General features: G+C 38.8%; 1 protein-coding gene across 1 annotated transcript in view; it reads left to right on the forward strand.

Moving 5' to 3' along the window:
* The window catches only part of nek7 (NIMA-related kinase 7), a 76,265-nt gene that overhangs the window by 13,243 nt on the left and 48,070 nt on the right, over positions 1 to 14,952 (forward strand). The window contains exon 2 of the mRNA XM_088005088.1: positions 8,314 to 8,401. Within this exon, the coding sequence (XP_087861214.1) occupies positions 8,342 to 8,401 (60 nt within the window). The 5' untranslated portion in view covers positions 8,314 to 8,341. The remainder of the gene's footprint in view (positions 1 to 8,313; positions 8,402 to 14,952) is intronic.

Below are 14,952 nucleotides of genomic sequence, written 5' to 3' on the forward strand. Positions count from 1 at the left end.
TGTAATAAAATGTTTGACATCAGCAATTTGGAAACTATCACCGTTTAAACTATAAATATAACTTCACACTAGTTCTCAGCTCATGCTTGCTAAATATATAGTTGTGACAGAGCAAGAAAACTACATACACAAAGACTTTTGCCACAGTTTTGTAAAAGTCGGTAAGTGAAAGAGCGTAAAACACCAAAAACCCCTTTAAACCATCAGAGCCGAACAGTTTTAGACCCTCCCACGTCAACATTAATCTAAACAGTTTAACGCCTGAATATTAAATAATGCAGATTAATAGCATTACCTATTTAAACTTAAAAGCCTTTCTCCAGTGGAGGGTTACTTGGTTCACAGCAGTGAGTTACGTGGTCTTGTACTGCGGTCAATGATGAATTATTACGCTGCAGCAAAAGGAATTCATAGTTAACATTTCTAAAATAACGTTTGAAACAAAAATTACTTCTTTTAAACCATCCTAAATATAAAATATGTTTGTATATTTGCACGTTTGTAAGCATCTTCTTTGCATGTTTTTGAAAACATTTCAAGCTTCAGAAGTTGAACATACTGAACAGTGGTAGTGATTAATAGGTTGACAGCATTACTTCAAACATAAAGAACTGATAGACTAACATCTTTGATTAATCAGTAAATGTTAAAAACTACCTGTCCCCCACTAGGAAAGCTGTACGTCTTGGCGTCCAATATTAAACCTCTGATTATAAATGTTCAAATTTATTATGTTTAGTAGTAACCTTTAAGGATTAAATCTACTTCAGTTCATGTGGCACGGTAAAAGTTGTAATCTTTAACTGTTTCTGTCCTCTGGTTATAAACAGTCATCGCGTATTCAGAGATGAAGAGGGACGGTTCTGAGTGCTCACTTGCTTAAAGTCATGCCTATTCAGTCAGTTTCCTCTGAGATCCTGAGAACTTGTGGCGTCTCTTACAGTTTGATAAACCAGCCTAAATTAGAAGCCACTGATTTGCTGTTTCCTCAACATATTATGCATTCAGCTTCTATTTTAACTGAGCAGTGTTGGTGATGTGGCATTTTGAAAGGCTGCGAAAGTAGCGAGGGTGTGCACGCACGGCATAAACCCCCAGGGTCCCTTCTCCTTAATGCCTGGGGGGGGCTCTCTGCTTCACACAGCCTGCTCATTGACACACTAAGCTTGTTCCTCAGGGATAACACAGCTGTCTTAAATGCAGCTCTATTTTTGCATACTTTGCCCACATAATTTTCTCTCCCCGTACACAGTCAGCAGTTTGTCGGTATACCTTGTTTATTCCCCGTGATTGACAGGATGGATTATTTTCACCTTGTAATCGAAGTGAGGAGAATAAAAAAGTCTGAAGTGGTGTGGCTGGCGGTCTTCTTTCCACTGGTACCATGGCTGCCTGTCACTCGGCTTTTATCATTGAAATTGGAGTTTATCTTTTACAAGCTTAAGTGGAATGTTTTTGTTTTTCAAGCGATTATTAGCATCCTCCTTAGCAGCCATCTCTGGCTGATGAAACGAGCACATCAAACGGCGTTTCACGCTAACGAAGCAGCGCAGGCTGCCTGGCTCCTGCCTTTACCGCGAGGCACCTGCTTAAGTGACAGAACGGCAACAAAGGGCCCCCCCGCCTCAAGGGGCCCGTCAGTACCCCGGTGGAGTGGGTAGCACAATGGAGCAGGGAAGTGGCCCGGGCTTTTAGCCACGTGCCAGCTTGTGTTGAATGACAGACAGGAGCAACAGAGCCCAGTGGAGCAGGAAGGGGAGGACATGGGAAGGACAAGAGAAGGGAGGAGCGGGGGGTCGTGGTTGACACCTGTTTGTGCTTGAGCTCTTTTCTCTATATTAGTCACCCTTTGCCGCTATAGACGTCAGGAGAGGATGTAAAGTGAAAACTGGCATGCATGGGACACAAACGTGCAGGTGTGCAGACACAGGGAGGGAGATGCAGATGAGGATTCAGGGTTTTTTTGTTTATGGGACTCGCCCAGGAAAGGTCAGCTGGAAATTGAGTTTTCTACTCGCTCCAGAAGGTGAAATGTACTCACACAGACTGTATTGGCTTAGTTGGTTGATGAGAATCAAACGAGCTCCTGATAGCTTATTGTGCTGGGATTGTATATAATTTATTCCTGCAATGAAAAACAAAACAAAAAAACAAAAAAAACAAAAAAAAAACCAAACAAAAAAACAAAACAAAACTGCCTATGAGGTTCTGAAAATTAAAAAGAGCAAAAAAAGTGTTTATAGCACAAAGCTGTTATGGGCAACATAGTTCTGTTGTCTTGAAAATGAATTAAATGTGATAAGAACTAGCCATCCTGCAAAAGAATAGTAAACTCATAAAAAAGGATATGCTTTATTTTTAGATACATTTATACTCCTGACGGCTGCTGAATCTTTACTTTTTACCATCTTTACATACCACAAAATATTGTTTCTTAAGGTAGATATTGCCATTTAAATGTGATATGATAGTTTAGGTTTTATTTCTAAGAGCTTTAAAAGGTATAAAACTATATACAGTGTATATTTTATTTTAACTGTTAAAGAAAATAAAGTGCTACAAATGTGTGTTGGGTATAGGTCTTTTGGCTCCAGTGGTAAATTTAAACAGTTACTGGTACTGTATTGTCTTTTTCAGAAGCAAAGCACCTCTGACTTCCATCCAATTTTTTTTTCTTTTGCTAAAGTCAGAACATATGTTTGAAAGAACAAGTTGTTTATGCAGATTTAAAAGCACCCAAAGAAAAAGTTAAAGAAAGTGACAAGGTTTCACTAAATGACTTAAGTTGTTTCTTCCAATTTTGCCTTTTTGCAGATTTTTTGGTAGAATGCATCTAAAGTATTAGAGATAACATATAATGCAGTTTGGAAAGCTGAAGTACCGAGATTCAATGCTGCTCGAGCCGCTATTGGCTGGTGTTTGTGAACCAGCCAATCATTCCTCTTGCAGAAAGTGAATGCTACCTTCTGTGGTGGTGCCACGACGGTTTCCACCATGGATACTACAGCCACAATCCACTAATACATGAGACCCCCTCAAGCAATTCTTATAACTGCCTATTTTAATAGTTCAAACACACAATATACCTCAATATGCATTAACATGTACAGAAGAAACCGCCTGAAGCTAACATCTACAGACTTCTGTATTTCTGCTCTTGGCGGTGCAGCCAATCAACGGTAAGGAAGATGAATGTTTCTGCTGCTTGACAAACTAGCCAATAGCACGTTAAGTTGCATTGCACTGAAATATCTCAACTTTCCAAGCTGCATTTTCTTTCACATATTTTAGATATGCTCTACGCAAAAAAAGTCCTCAAATATTGAACCACAAACAGGGGTGAGTGTATTGTACTGTTCAAAAGAAATCTTCTAAAATCGGCATCGGAGATTGAAAAAAGGTCACAAATTTCTGATCAGCAATCTCCTGTTTTCTAGTTGGGACTTGGATTACTTACTAATGTTGTGTGGATCCTTTGACTGTTTAAGATTCTTTAATACTTGTAAAAGTTTTGCAGATTTTAGGATTTAAAGGAGTGGTTGAACTTGGTTTTCAGTGCCTTTTTCAGAACTTCTTCTTTCATCACTCGCTGTTTTCTCTGTTTCCCCCACCCCCCCAGTCCTCATAGATTGAAAGACAGTGAAAAATATCCTGTCTTCATTTTCTATTCTGTCAATTCTTGGACCATCCTACTAAAAGACCTCAAAAAGTGCCTTGCATGCTGAGGTGTAATTGGTCCTCTCCCCCTCTCTGTCTCTCTCAGCTCATGGCCCAATGAACACGAGTGCTTGCACATTTGGGCTAATGATTTTGAATAGTGATTAAAATGAATTGAAAAGTGTGCCGCTTCTGTAGTATCCGGACCCCTCCATCATTAGAGGCTTTCTTCCTCTCTCTCCGTCTCTTTTTCTCTTTGTGTATCATCAGCGTTCGTCAGGCAGGGGTTTGAGAGGAGGCCTGGGGTAGGCTTTTATGAGCGCAGACTCAAAGGTTTCTCCATTTCTTGTAATCATGGACACCACACTTCCAGCACTTTCACTGTCGTCTTCTGGCTCCTCAAAGGTGGCTTTGATTCTTCCCCATCCTACACCCGGGCCAGATAGTGTCACATTGCATTTTTCCTCTCTCTTGTTCACCCCCGTACTTGCCCTTCACTCTTTCTCTTCCTCAAAGCCAGACTAGTTGGTTTATCTTCATATTGTCTCCCAGATTGCGAGCTGATTTAGCACTGTTCTCTTTAGAGCGTCCCGATGCCAGGACCCTGCTACTTCCCCACTCTCTCCCAGTTAGCCTCAATCCACCTATTTTATCATCATCACCCTCATTTTGTGTTTTTTCCTGTTCTCCAGTTTTAAATGAATAATGCAGGAGGCAGGAAATGGGGATTAAAACGGAGCTAAAGCCAGTGCCAACTTCTGTGGTGCACAGCTCCGCGCGCTCTCTCTCAGGACCACAAACTCATCAGGGTTACCAGTGAACCCTTTTCCCTCTTCCAGCATTTTTTCCTCAGTTGTGCATCTGTTGCACTCTGTCCTTCGTCATCCCTGCTGTGGCCTGCTCTTTTTTTGTTTTTTGTTTGTTCTCGTATTTAATTTTTCCATCACTCAATATGAAAAATCTTTTTATAGAAATAAGAGAAACTTTGGACACAGTGAAATGGCCAGGGCTGCAGTAATTATTCTAATGATTAATCGATTAATCGGATAAAAGAAATTGCACATTTTACAGATTTTTCATTTAACCACTTAAGCCATTTTTAAATTAAATACATTAAAATATGAAATTAAATAATTCAGTTCCTTTTTTAATAAGAAAATTCTGTTCATTTTTGTGTTAATTACTGCTCTGAATAAGTTTTCTTTCAGCAAATGACGTTCTTTTGAGTCTGCCTACTCCAGTTAACGATTACTCAAATAGTCAATGATTATTTCAATAATTGATTCCTCAATCCGATTAATCGTTCCAGCCCCGTTTCACTTCGAAATCTTTTTTACAGCATTTAATGTCTGGCCTGCATATTTTATTATTATGATATTGGTAATTGGGACAATATTGATTATAATTAACACACATTTTCTTCCTTCTTCTTTTTCTTTTTCCATCATTGCAACATTCTCAACACTTTCAATGAGATTTAGTTTCTCAGCCAGTGAAATATACATCAGATTTTGGCATTAGGGGCAGTAAAAGTCAACTGGCCAGATATTCTGCTAGCATGCAGCATGTGAAGTAACTGCACCTGAAATATAATTTCCTACCAAATATTACATTCAAGCCATGTCCAGTGCAGTTGCTACTTTGGACTGAATAAGGATGAGAAGTGAATCTGCAATCTTTACAGTCCAAAGAGACATTTTTACCCTCAGTCCAGCTAAATAAAACTTGTTTACAGACGCAAATGTAACACAACTTTTCAAAAGAACTTATAATTTTTGATAAATTCTATGACATTTATTTTTAAAGAACCACCATTTGTTTTGGTGCTCATGTTTTAGAATAAATAAAATCCTATGGGGGGAAAAAATGTTTTTCTGCATGAATTTGATGTTTGTGGAAAATGAGGAAAGAGAAATGGTCTTAAAAAATGTTCACTGCTTCTTTTAGTGTCACTTCCTTGTGAAAAATTCAAAAACTGCACTACTTTATATTTAAAAACATTAGTTGGTTCCTTATTAACCAACAAGCTGGTATTTGTTTCTTATTTAGTTTGTGTCGGGAGAGAGCCTGGAGTTTGTTTTAGTGGGTTTTGGTTTAAAATTTGTAATTGCTTTAGTAAGATGATGGGTCTTGCTTCTTTGGTTTCTACACCATGACTGTTTGTGTTTCTTGGTCTGAAATATTTTAAAGTAGGCATGTTTGTGCTCTCCCCCTCCCCCACCAGTTGCTGCACTATCCCAGTCACATTACCGCTGCCTTACTCTATAAATTCCAATCAATTTGCTGCTTTTGTGGTTTTGTAACCGTAAAAAAACCTTGGTATACCTTGATGCGGCGCTTGTTACAACTTGTCTACAACTGTAGTCGTGAGAGAAGCGTTTTAAAAGCGCCAATTATCTTTAATGGAGTGCACATTTTGAAACATTTTGTTTGTTGGGACATGAGGAAGTATGAAATAAAAAAATAGACACGATTTGAGAAAATGTTTAAGCAAAACCACGTCCTAAGAGTTAGAGAAGTTTGGGAAATGAAATGCAATGTGCATCAAAAAGGTGGATGAATTAAAATATATCTAGAAGGAGATAAATATGTGTTCTCAGTTTTTGCCTCATTCTGTTTCCTTGTTTTTGTCCTCTGCCATTTGCTTCCTAATTTGAATTTGGGACTAATGTGAGGAAACATAGCTTGAATCTTGCATTAGGTTATGTAACGTGAGAAAATAGTTAGTCTACAGGTGGCATGGAAAGAAATGCATTTTCCCTCCCTCTGCTCACTTCCTCAACCTGAATTTGTTTAGATAAAAATAAAAGTGTAACGGAAACCTCATCCATTTTTTTATTAAAGAAAGGATGCACTAAAGAAATGGATACCAGCTTATAGCTGTCAGTCTTTTAAGTTTTTGTTGATCCTGTTAAAAAAATCTTGACGTGATAAATAAAAAGGAAACAGGTCATGCTTATCACATATTATAACAGACTGAGTTTGTATTTCTTCTGCACACCAAACTATTTTTAACAAAGTTTTAAGGCCACAGTTGATCCTTTTGTATGAGTAATTGACGATAAAACCTTTATCATTTCTCACTATTTGCTACCCACATTGCTGAAATACCACTGAACTCACTTTACACTCTTGACACCAATGTTTTAGAAAGTATAGTTTATGTATGTCTCATTCTTTTTTATTGCTTTTTGGCAAAAGGAAAGCTGAATTTTAGGAATTTCGACAGTAGCTGCACCTTAAGCAGAATTTGCTCTGTTTTGGGTCAGATTCACTTGTAAATCAGTTGCTGATTTTCATGTTTTTTTTTTTCTTCCATTTGTTGACTGTAAATTGGGGTCCTCAGAACACAGCAGCTGTAATCGATCTCATTAACGTGAGATACAAAACTCACACTGCTTATTTTGTCACTCAGCCAGAAACAGAGAGAGGTTTGAGAAAAGAGTAATGATGCCAGTCTCAGCCTATCAAAACACAAAGCTTAGAAAAATTACAACAAGAGGCTTGAAGGTCAGTTGAGTTGTAAAATAACATGGCGTTTGTGTGTGTGTGTGTGTGTGTTTTATTCTACATTAATTATATCAGCAAACATCTTAAACTGATGTCAGTTGATATAATTGTGGACAGACACGTATTCTCTGTAATTACACTGAATTACTAAAACTAAGAAAATGTACTTTGTGAAATTTAGAACTACGTCAGATTACATGAATTTTCAAAGAAATTTATCAATGTCATAGAGCTGCACTATGCATTGCAAATTTATTGTCATCACAATATCACTGTGTGCAATATCCATATTGCAAAGGACTGTAGAGAGATTTGATCAGTCAGGTTAATTATCAGCAAGGTGGTAAGAGTGCAGCATAACTTAAACTGTGATGTTTCTGTTCCCATTTCTCTGTGTGTTTTGAGTGTGTGTGTGTGTGTGTGTGTGTGTGTGTGTGTGTGTGTTTCCTGGTTCTAATTGCTTCTATTGAAAACCAATAGACACAACACCTCATAGGTGTTTATTTGCAGGTGATGTGTAAGTGCTGCATCCTGTGTTTTTTTTATCTGTGTTAATTTTATTCTGTGTAATCGTTGCATTTATTACAGTGACTATGCTAGGATGTTAACTAAGTTAACATTTTCATGCTGTTTTTTTCTTTTTTTAAACCTGCCAGTTATTTAAAGTGTCATTTCAAGATGAGCGCTTTTCTTTCGCAGCTTGCTTCCTTATCGGTCACATGCCTAAACATGCACTTAAACAGAACAATGACATACACCTATGTGCTCTTAAGTCTCTGACCTGCATTTCCTCAGAACAAAAAACAAACAACAATTGCAGAATGTGCTTAAACCAGTTACTGATAAAACAAATCATTTCCAAAGAAGATATCTTCAAAGCAGGCTGAAAGCGGTGAAGCATTACGATGCTCCCTTCAGGTTGCTTTTACTGGCTGTTGCAGCTTGTCCATGTTGCAACTTGAGGAGAGTCGGGACAAAGAGTGTCAAATCAACGGCAGTGACGTGGGCTCCAGTTCCTCTGAAACCAAACCCCATGGCAGGAATCATTAACTAGCCTGCCTGTGATCGGCAGTGGAGATTGACTGGAATTGCTGTAGGAGTTTTGTGGCGTTTTTAAAGGAACTGTTTGTTTGTGTTTTCTTCCAGAGGTGTACAGGATCAAGCTCCTAACACCATGGATATGGATATGCACCCACAAGGACAGCAAGCAGGCGTGCCAGTATTTCAACCTCAGGTAACACTTCACACAGACTCGCACCAACACAAGCCAAGCTGCATAGTTATAAAGTGAGATGAGGAAAACACCAAGTTCTCAGATCATTTTTAATCCACCGCTGGCTCATTTGTTGGCCTGGATTGTTGCCATACATGATTCACACTATTATAAAGCGGAAAAGATTTTCAGCTTATACGCATATTGTTACAAGTTTTTTTACATTTCATATAAAGCCATACATTTTCTACATTTTTTTGTGGTTAGATATGAATGTTTGTGGCTCAGAAATCTAGGCCTAAGTTAGAGGCACTGTCCTCTTTCTCTGAGACCTGGGATTACATTCAAAGTTTTGAATTATTAAACAAGTTCTGGGGTTCAACAGGATCATGAGTTCATAGAAAACAACAGAATAGATACTTAAAGGTCTGAGCTGGAAGAAAACAACATGCTTCAGTTGCTAGTTAAAAGACGTTTAGTTGACTGCAACTACAAGAATAATAATAAGTGAATAATAAGTGGTGTGTCCATAAGAGATTACAGTCGTCTATTTTTGGTGTTTTGCACACCTGCAGTTTGTTTACTTTGGTCCGAATCAGTGGATTAGGTTAACTTGTAAGTTTTCTGTCTCATGCAACAAAGACGCCTCAATTTAGTCCAAGGTTTGATTGAACTGAATATATTTTGATTAATTTGAAATCTAAGCTTTTCGCCTTGTCATGTGACCGTCGGTACATGTGGCAAAACTAAAAACTCCTGACATTTTCAGGCTACGTCATTGTTAATAAACATGTAAAAAAATCAATCATAGCTTCTCCCTCAGTCAAAGAAGAAAACATACGTTTGTCCTTTAGAGGTCAAAGCTATAAGTGATGCAGATATTGGTTTTGTTGAGGGAAAAACAATTGATTGGTGCGTCTCTAATTTTAAGCTTTCTCCACTTGTAATGAGTCAGAATTATTTTTGCACAGTTTATCATTTCTTATTTTACACCGAGGTGCTTCTCCCTCCATTTGAAGAGTTTTTAAACGCTAAATAAGCCGGTTTCTTTTCCTGCGGATCAGTGAAGATGCACCCTTCAGTCTCATCTTGCCACGCACCACTGTAGCCTGCTTGTGAGACAGACGGCGGCGGATGAATGTTGAGTTGTTGGTATTGATCAGAGCTCAGGAGGTTGGCAGAGTCTGGCCTTCCTGCGTGCCTCTTTCTGTTCAATACAACTCAAGCTCGCTCTGTGCAGATGTGGTCATTGTTGGGTTTTAATACCGCCCTCGAACATCAGGCACATTGATTTCTTTACAGGAGGATGTTTTTGCCTCCATAAGTATTGAATAGACTTTAAACAAAGAGGTTCATCCATATGCCCCAGAGTAAACGCCGGCTCTTTTTGGGAAAACACAGCAGCTCACTAAAAATAGGCCAGTACTGGTTGTTGTTTTTCCTGCGTATGCAAGGGCATGGCAACATTAACACTCAAATTGCCAAAGGGGTTCATTTATTTTAAGATTTCTAATTGCAAAATTAAGGATAATTGGGCTGCACACAGAAGAACTGCAGATAAAAGCTCTAATAATTAATTTGACTTTGGCAACACTCCCCCTACGCAAACACAAAAACAGAGGATTTCTTTTTTCTTACTGATCTCCCAGCAGTTGATTATGGTTTATTGTTCTGGCTTAATGATTTCTCTCCCTGGTTTTCAATCTATTTCTAGCAGTTTACATCAGTGTTAATTCTAGGCTGACTTGTTTTTATGCTCTGGGTTGGAGATGCACAGTGAACTTTCTCTGTTGCATCATGGTTTTTTTTTTTTTTTCTCACTCACACAGAGCATGTTTGAACCGATTTCACATTTAATGGGAGATGGCGAGGGGGGAGAGAAAGGAAAAAGTTAGATTATGTAGATGATTGTCTAAGCAGCATCCAGATGGGTGCCTTTCAACAAGTCCTGTATCTGTTTCTCACTTTCCTAAGGTTCAGTTTTCTTGGCAGCCAGGGGGGAAAAAAAGGGAGGAAAAAAAAAAAATCCTGCCAGCCTCCTCCTGAAGAAATCTGAATTGTATATGTGATAAAGGATACTCTATATCGCTTGCAATATAATTTCTCTTGGTCCCGGAGGTATGATGCATATGCATTAGTTAAACGGGATGAGCCGCTAAGATGTGCATTTTTAATGGTGCATTTGCTCTTGAGTGAGTGGGAGGGTTTCTGAGAAGGCCCCCTCAGATCAGATTTCAGCCGTCACTGCACAGTTTGACAGGCGCAGATCTGACTGGAAGGAAGCGCCGAGACGAGGCGCTGTGGTTGTGGAAGCCGATTGGAGGGGAGAAGAATGAGAAGCACCTTTGGGGTGATTCCTGCTGGTTTCGCTGCCTGGCTCACTGGCTGACTGGCTGAGGATGAATATTGCATGGTGCCCGCTCAAGGGGGCTGGTGACTGGTGAGGGTGGGAGCCGTCCCCTCCCTTGCTGCCAGTTGCTGTACACATCTCTTCCTCTTTGCTCCCCCTCTTTGTCACTTGCATTAAATCCAAACTAGTTTGCTGGATGGTACGTTCTGTGAAGATGAATGCAATGTCTATTTTGAAATATTTGTTTTGTAGTTTGTAAATGCATCGTCCACAAGCATGGAGGTTTAAACATACAGTAGGCTGAAACACATCTAGTGATGCCATACGTTGTCTGTTAAATTCAAATTTGCTTCCTCTATAAAATAACCTGTAGCACATTTCTTTTTTTCAGCTTTACAGTCCCAAGAATGAAAATCTGATCCTCTACCCAAACCTGATATGAAAATCTTGATCTTACTTTTTGCTTTTGCTTCTCATCCAGCAGACAGAAATATTGGTTGATTATGAACTATTAATTAATAAAATGGTGAATATGAACTGTCCCTGTTTTGTCATAGTAAACTTCTCCAACAATTTATAGAGTCAGTAATGATATTAAAAAAACAACAAGTGAGCAAAACACTTGGCTGCCAAGTAAAATAAACTGGTGCTGCATAGTTAGGATGTGGGATTTTTTTTTTTTTTTTTTTTGCAATATAGCAATGTGGTAAACAAAGAATAAACATTTATTTATGTTTCCAAGAAAAGCATTTTAACGCCATTATTTGATTTCAATGTAAACCAGGGTTGGGAACTTTTTTTTTTAAATACATATGAAAGGATATTCAAGCTTTAATGTATTATAATAATTCTCTAACCACCCTGGAAATGTCGTCTCATGGGTGTATTTAGGATTGCTGTTATTTTTTTGACATAATCTTTAGAAAAGACGTCGCGGCACGAGATATATTACATAACGTCCTTTATCAAACTGAAGTAATTCTTAAAACTATTAGGAGCATCACTGAAAGGACTAAGTTTTCATTCCCACATGGTCTGTTGATCCAGTAATGAAAAAAAATAAATGTGAGGCCATTGAAAATAATGTACCAGGTCATAATGCAGCTGAACGCTGTGAATTACACACCAAGTGGTCAGTATACACACGATGAATGATGGTCGACAAGATCACCTCCATCTCCTCAGGTTTAGACCCACCCTCAGCATGTTTCTCAACAACAACCTGCACAAGTGATGCCATAAGCTGTCGATGAGGTTAAAGTTTATATCTGCTTTGTAGTTTTCTGCCGGCACCAAACTAAACAGCAACTTTAGCGTTTTTTGCGTCCCCCTTCTGCAGTGGTAGTAGTTCAAAGTAATAAATACTACTTGAGTGGTCAACCAAGCAGAGAGATTCGTTAAAGCAAGGTTTGAGATTTATGAAACCTTTCTTATTCTTTGTCAGAAATGCAGAACAGCACTGTTAGGTGTTAGGACAACCTTAGATCGAGACGAGCATGAGAGCCTGACTTTCTACCTGTTGAACCTAGATTAACGAATTCCACACACAGATTCTTTAAAAAGTAGATTGCAACCCATAAAAAGGTAAATAAATGATTTCTAGTTTTCCCAAACACATTGTAAAAATCTTGTCTCTTGAGCTGGAGTTTTTTCCTTTTATCTATAGTGTTACATTTACAGTATATTGTGAGTAAAAAAAGCCCACAAACAAACTTTGCTGATTCGACTGCTTCTCCGTCTGCCCATGCAAGGCGGCGCCTCTCTGCTGCTGCTGGACTTGGTGTGGCAGCTACTGGCACTGCTGGGCTGTCACATCAGACCCTCTCCCCTCTGGTGCTTGTCCCCCACCACACCCACCATATTTCAGTCTTGAGCATCCCCTCTTCCACTCTCCATGCGTCTTGTCAGTTGTGTTTGGCAATGGTGTCATTATTGGGCAGCTCGTATCGCACTTCAACAATGAGCTGTCTGTCTGCTCCCTCTCCGTCTCGCTCTCTCGCTGTGTTGTCCCCCGTCTCCGTCAGTTTCTCTGCCTCCGACTTACCCATGGCGGTTTTGTGTACTCTGTCCCTCACAGACGTTACCCACAATGCCTAGCCCGATCTGCCACTAACTCGTCATCCACGACTGTTTGTCCCCTTCTCAAAACAGAACAATGTGAGCAGACTGAGTACATCTCAAGGTACAAACCAGAGATTTAACAAAAAGTTTTAGAGAAATTGTAGTTCTACACATCTGGGGTCCTGCTCTGTCCTAAGCACCAGCTTCAAAAAACAACTTTTTTCTCCTTCAGTCCAAGTTTCATAAAGTCACTCCACCCTCTTGGCTGGACAGCACTGGTTTATATTAGAGTTACCACTAACGATTATTATTTCTGATTAAGTTGAGGACTAATTTTAGATTGACATTGATTATAAACAATTATTTTTTCCTCCAAATAAACTCTTATTTATTTTTTTGCAAAAATATATATTTTTTTGTGTCCTATTGATGGAGAATGACCAAAATTTTGCTTTTTGAAATATGAATTTTATGGATCAAATCTCACCTCCAGCATGACAGAATGAAATAAAATTAAATGTTTTTTATCCACGTGTTTACAAATGATAATGTTCAGAATATAAGATGTGATGCAAATGGACTAGAAATGAAAATAGATCTCAGTTCAATCACATCCAAAGTCAAATTTATTTGTATATCATATTTCAAAAGTGCTTTAAGTTCTTTACACCATACAAACATAATACAGTAATATCACTCGACCTACAAAGGAACAGTAATCTTTTTGTTATACAATTCAGTTAAAATGAAGACCAACAACTCCTCTGTTGAATACTCTTCTTCCTTTTCTCTTCTTTGGGCTTTCCTGCAGTGATGCATTTGGTTGCACCTGCTTGAAAGAAGCCCTTAACTTCAAATCTACCCTGTTTTCAACCGCTTATTCAAGATTAAGTCGTAATAACAGACATACTAAGTGTTTTTGAAGTGGTGTTTAATTCAGTGTTCAGTTCCTGAGGCGTCTCTGTGGTCGTTTTTTTATGAAACCACCACTAACATGCACAACTTTTTAAAGTAAATTTGGCAAGCTTCCCTGCACCTTTTCACAGGCTCACTGCACGTCCCTGGCATGGCTGTGGTCTGTGGCTTTCTGCTGCTTTATCTGCACACATGAATACGTGAGATAAGGATCGGTCATGTGACACGAGTCCCAGGCAAGAGTGCTTCAAGTTTTGAGTTTTTCTTTGTTTCCATCTCTGGTTGCCACTCATAAATTTTTAAGGAGTGAATTGTTACGAAAATGTCAGTAATTCTTTACTGTTGATGAATTTTTAGACTTTAAGTTAAATTTAATCCATAAATTCTGTTAATTATCCTCAAAAGTGTGGTTGGGTGTTCCTGCTTTCAAAATGCTGTAGCTTATCGTGCGTTAAGCTACAACATGTAACTTTATAAGTAGAAATATGCTTTTTTAAATTATTATTTAGCCAGGAGAAATGTCTTAATGCTGTCAATCACACTCGTGCATGAACTGCTCAGTGTGCTAATGGCTGAGAAACTTGCCGTTACCGGAAAGCTGTTTATCATGGCAAGCTCTACTGTCAGGTAGAAGCTGCAGTTTAGCAGAGAGCAAGGGGGAGAAAAGGAGTGACGCGTACACAGGCTTGATGGACAGCAGCAAGAACCTCATTCTAGCTCTGATTGGTTGTTTCTGACTGAGCGATGCATTTCTGCAGCTAGCATTGAGAGAAGGCAGAGAAGCTCGATTTTGATGTATTTATTTTTCCACAGATTATCTGTGAAACGTCCAAGACAAGGTGATGGTTTTCACAAACATGTAAAAAACATACTTTTTATGAAGGTTGTGCTTGTGCTCACGGTTACAAGCACACTTTACTCTTACAGTTTTCTGATTCCTAAAACACGACTCTTACTGTAAACTCTCATATCCAGTTCATGTGTTTGGTTTCACATGACTAAGTTCCACATGCATGACTTTTTTTGAGCAAATTGTACCAAGAAATGTCTGCAAAAACAGCTTGCAAACTTTGACTGTTGCCTTCAAAAACCCTCATTTGTGCTTGGTGGGTATTATTAGACCTGTACGCGACCATTCATCCTTTATCTCCACCAACACGTCAAACACACAGACTGAAATCCTTAAAAAGAACGCTCTGTGTGACCCTCTGCAACTGATTCATCCAGACTCTGACCCCTGCCTCGG

This window comes from Poecilia mexicana, unplaced genomic scaffold (genome assembly GCF_051168715.1).
Source record: "Poecilia mexicana isolate PSO_F unplaced genomic scaffold, ASM5116871v1 scaffold_4, whole genome shotgun sequence".
Classification (NCBI taxonomy): domain Eukaryota; kingdom Metazoa; phylum Chordata; class Actinopteri; order Cyprinodontiformes; family Poeciliidae; genus Poecilia; species Poecilia mexicana.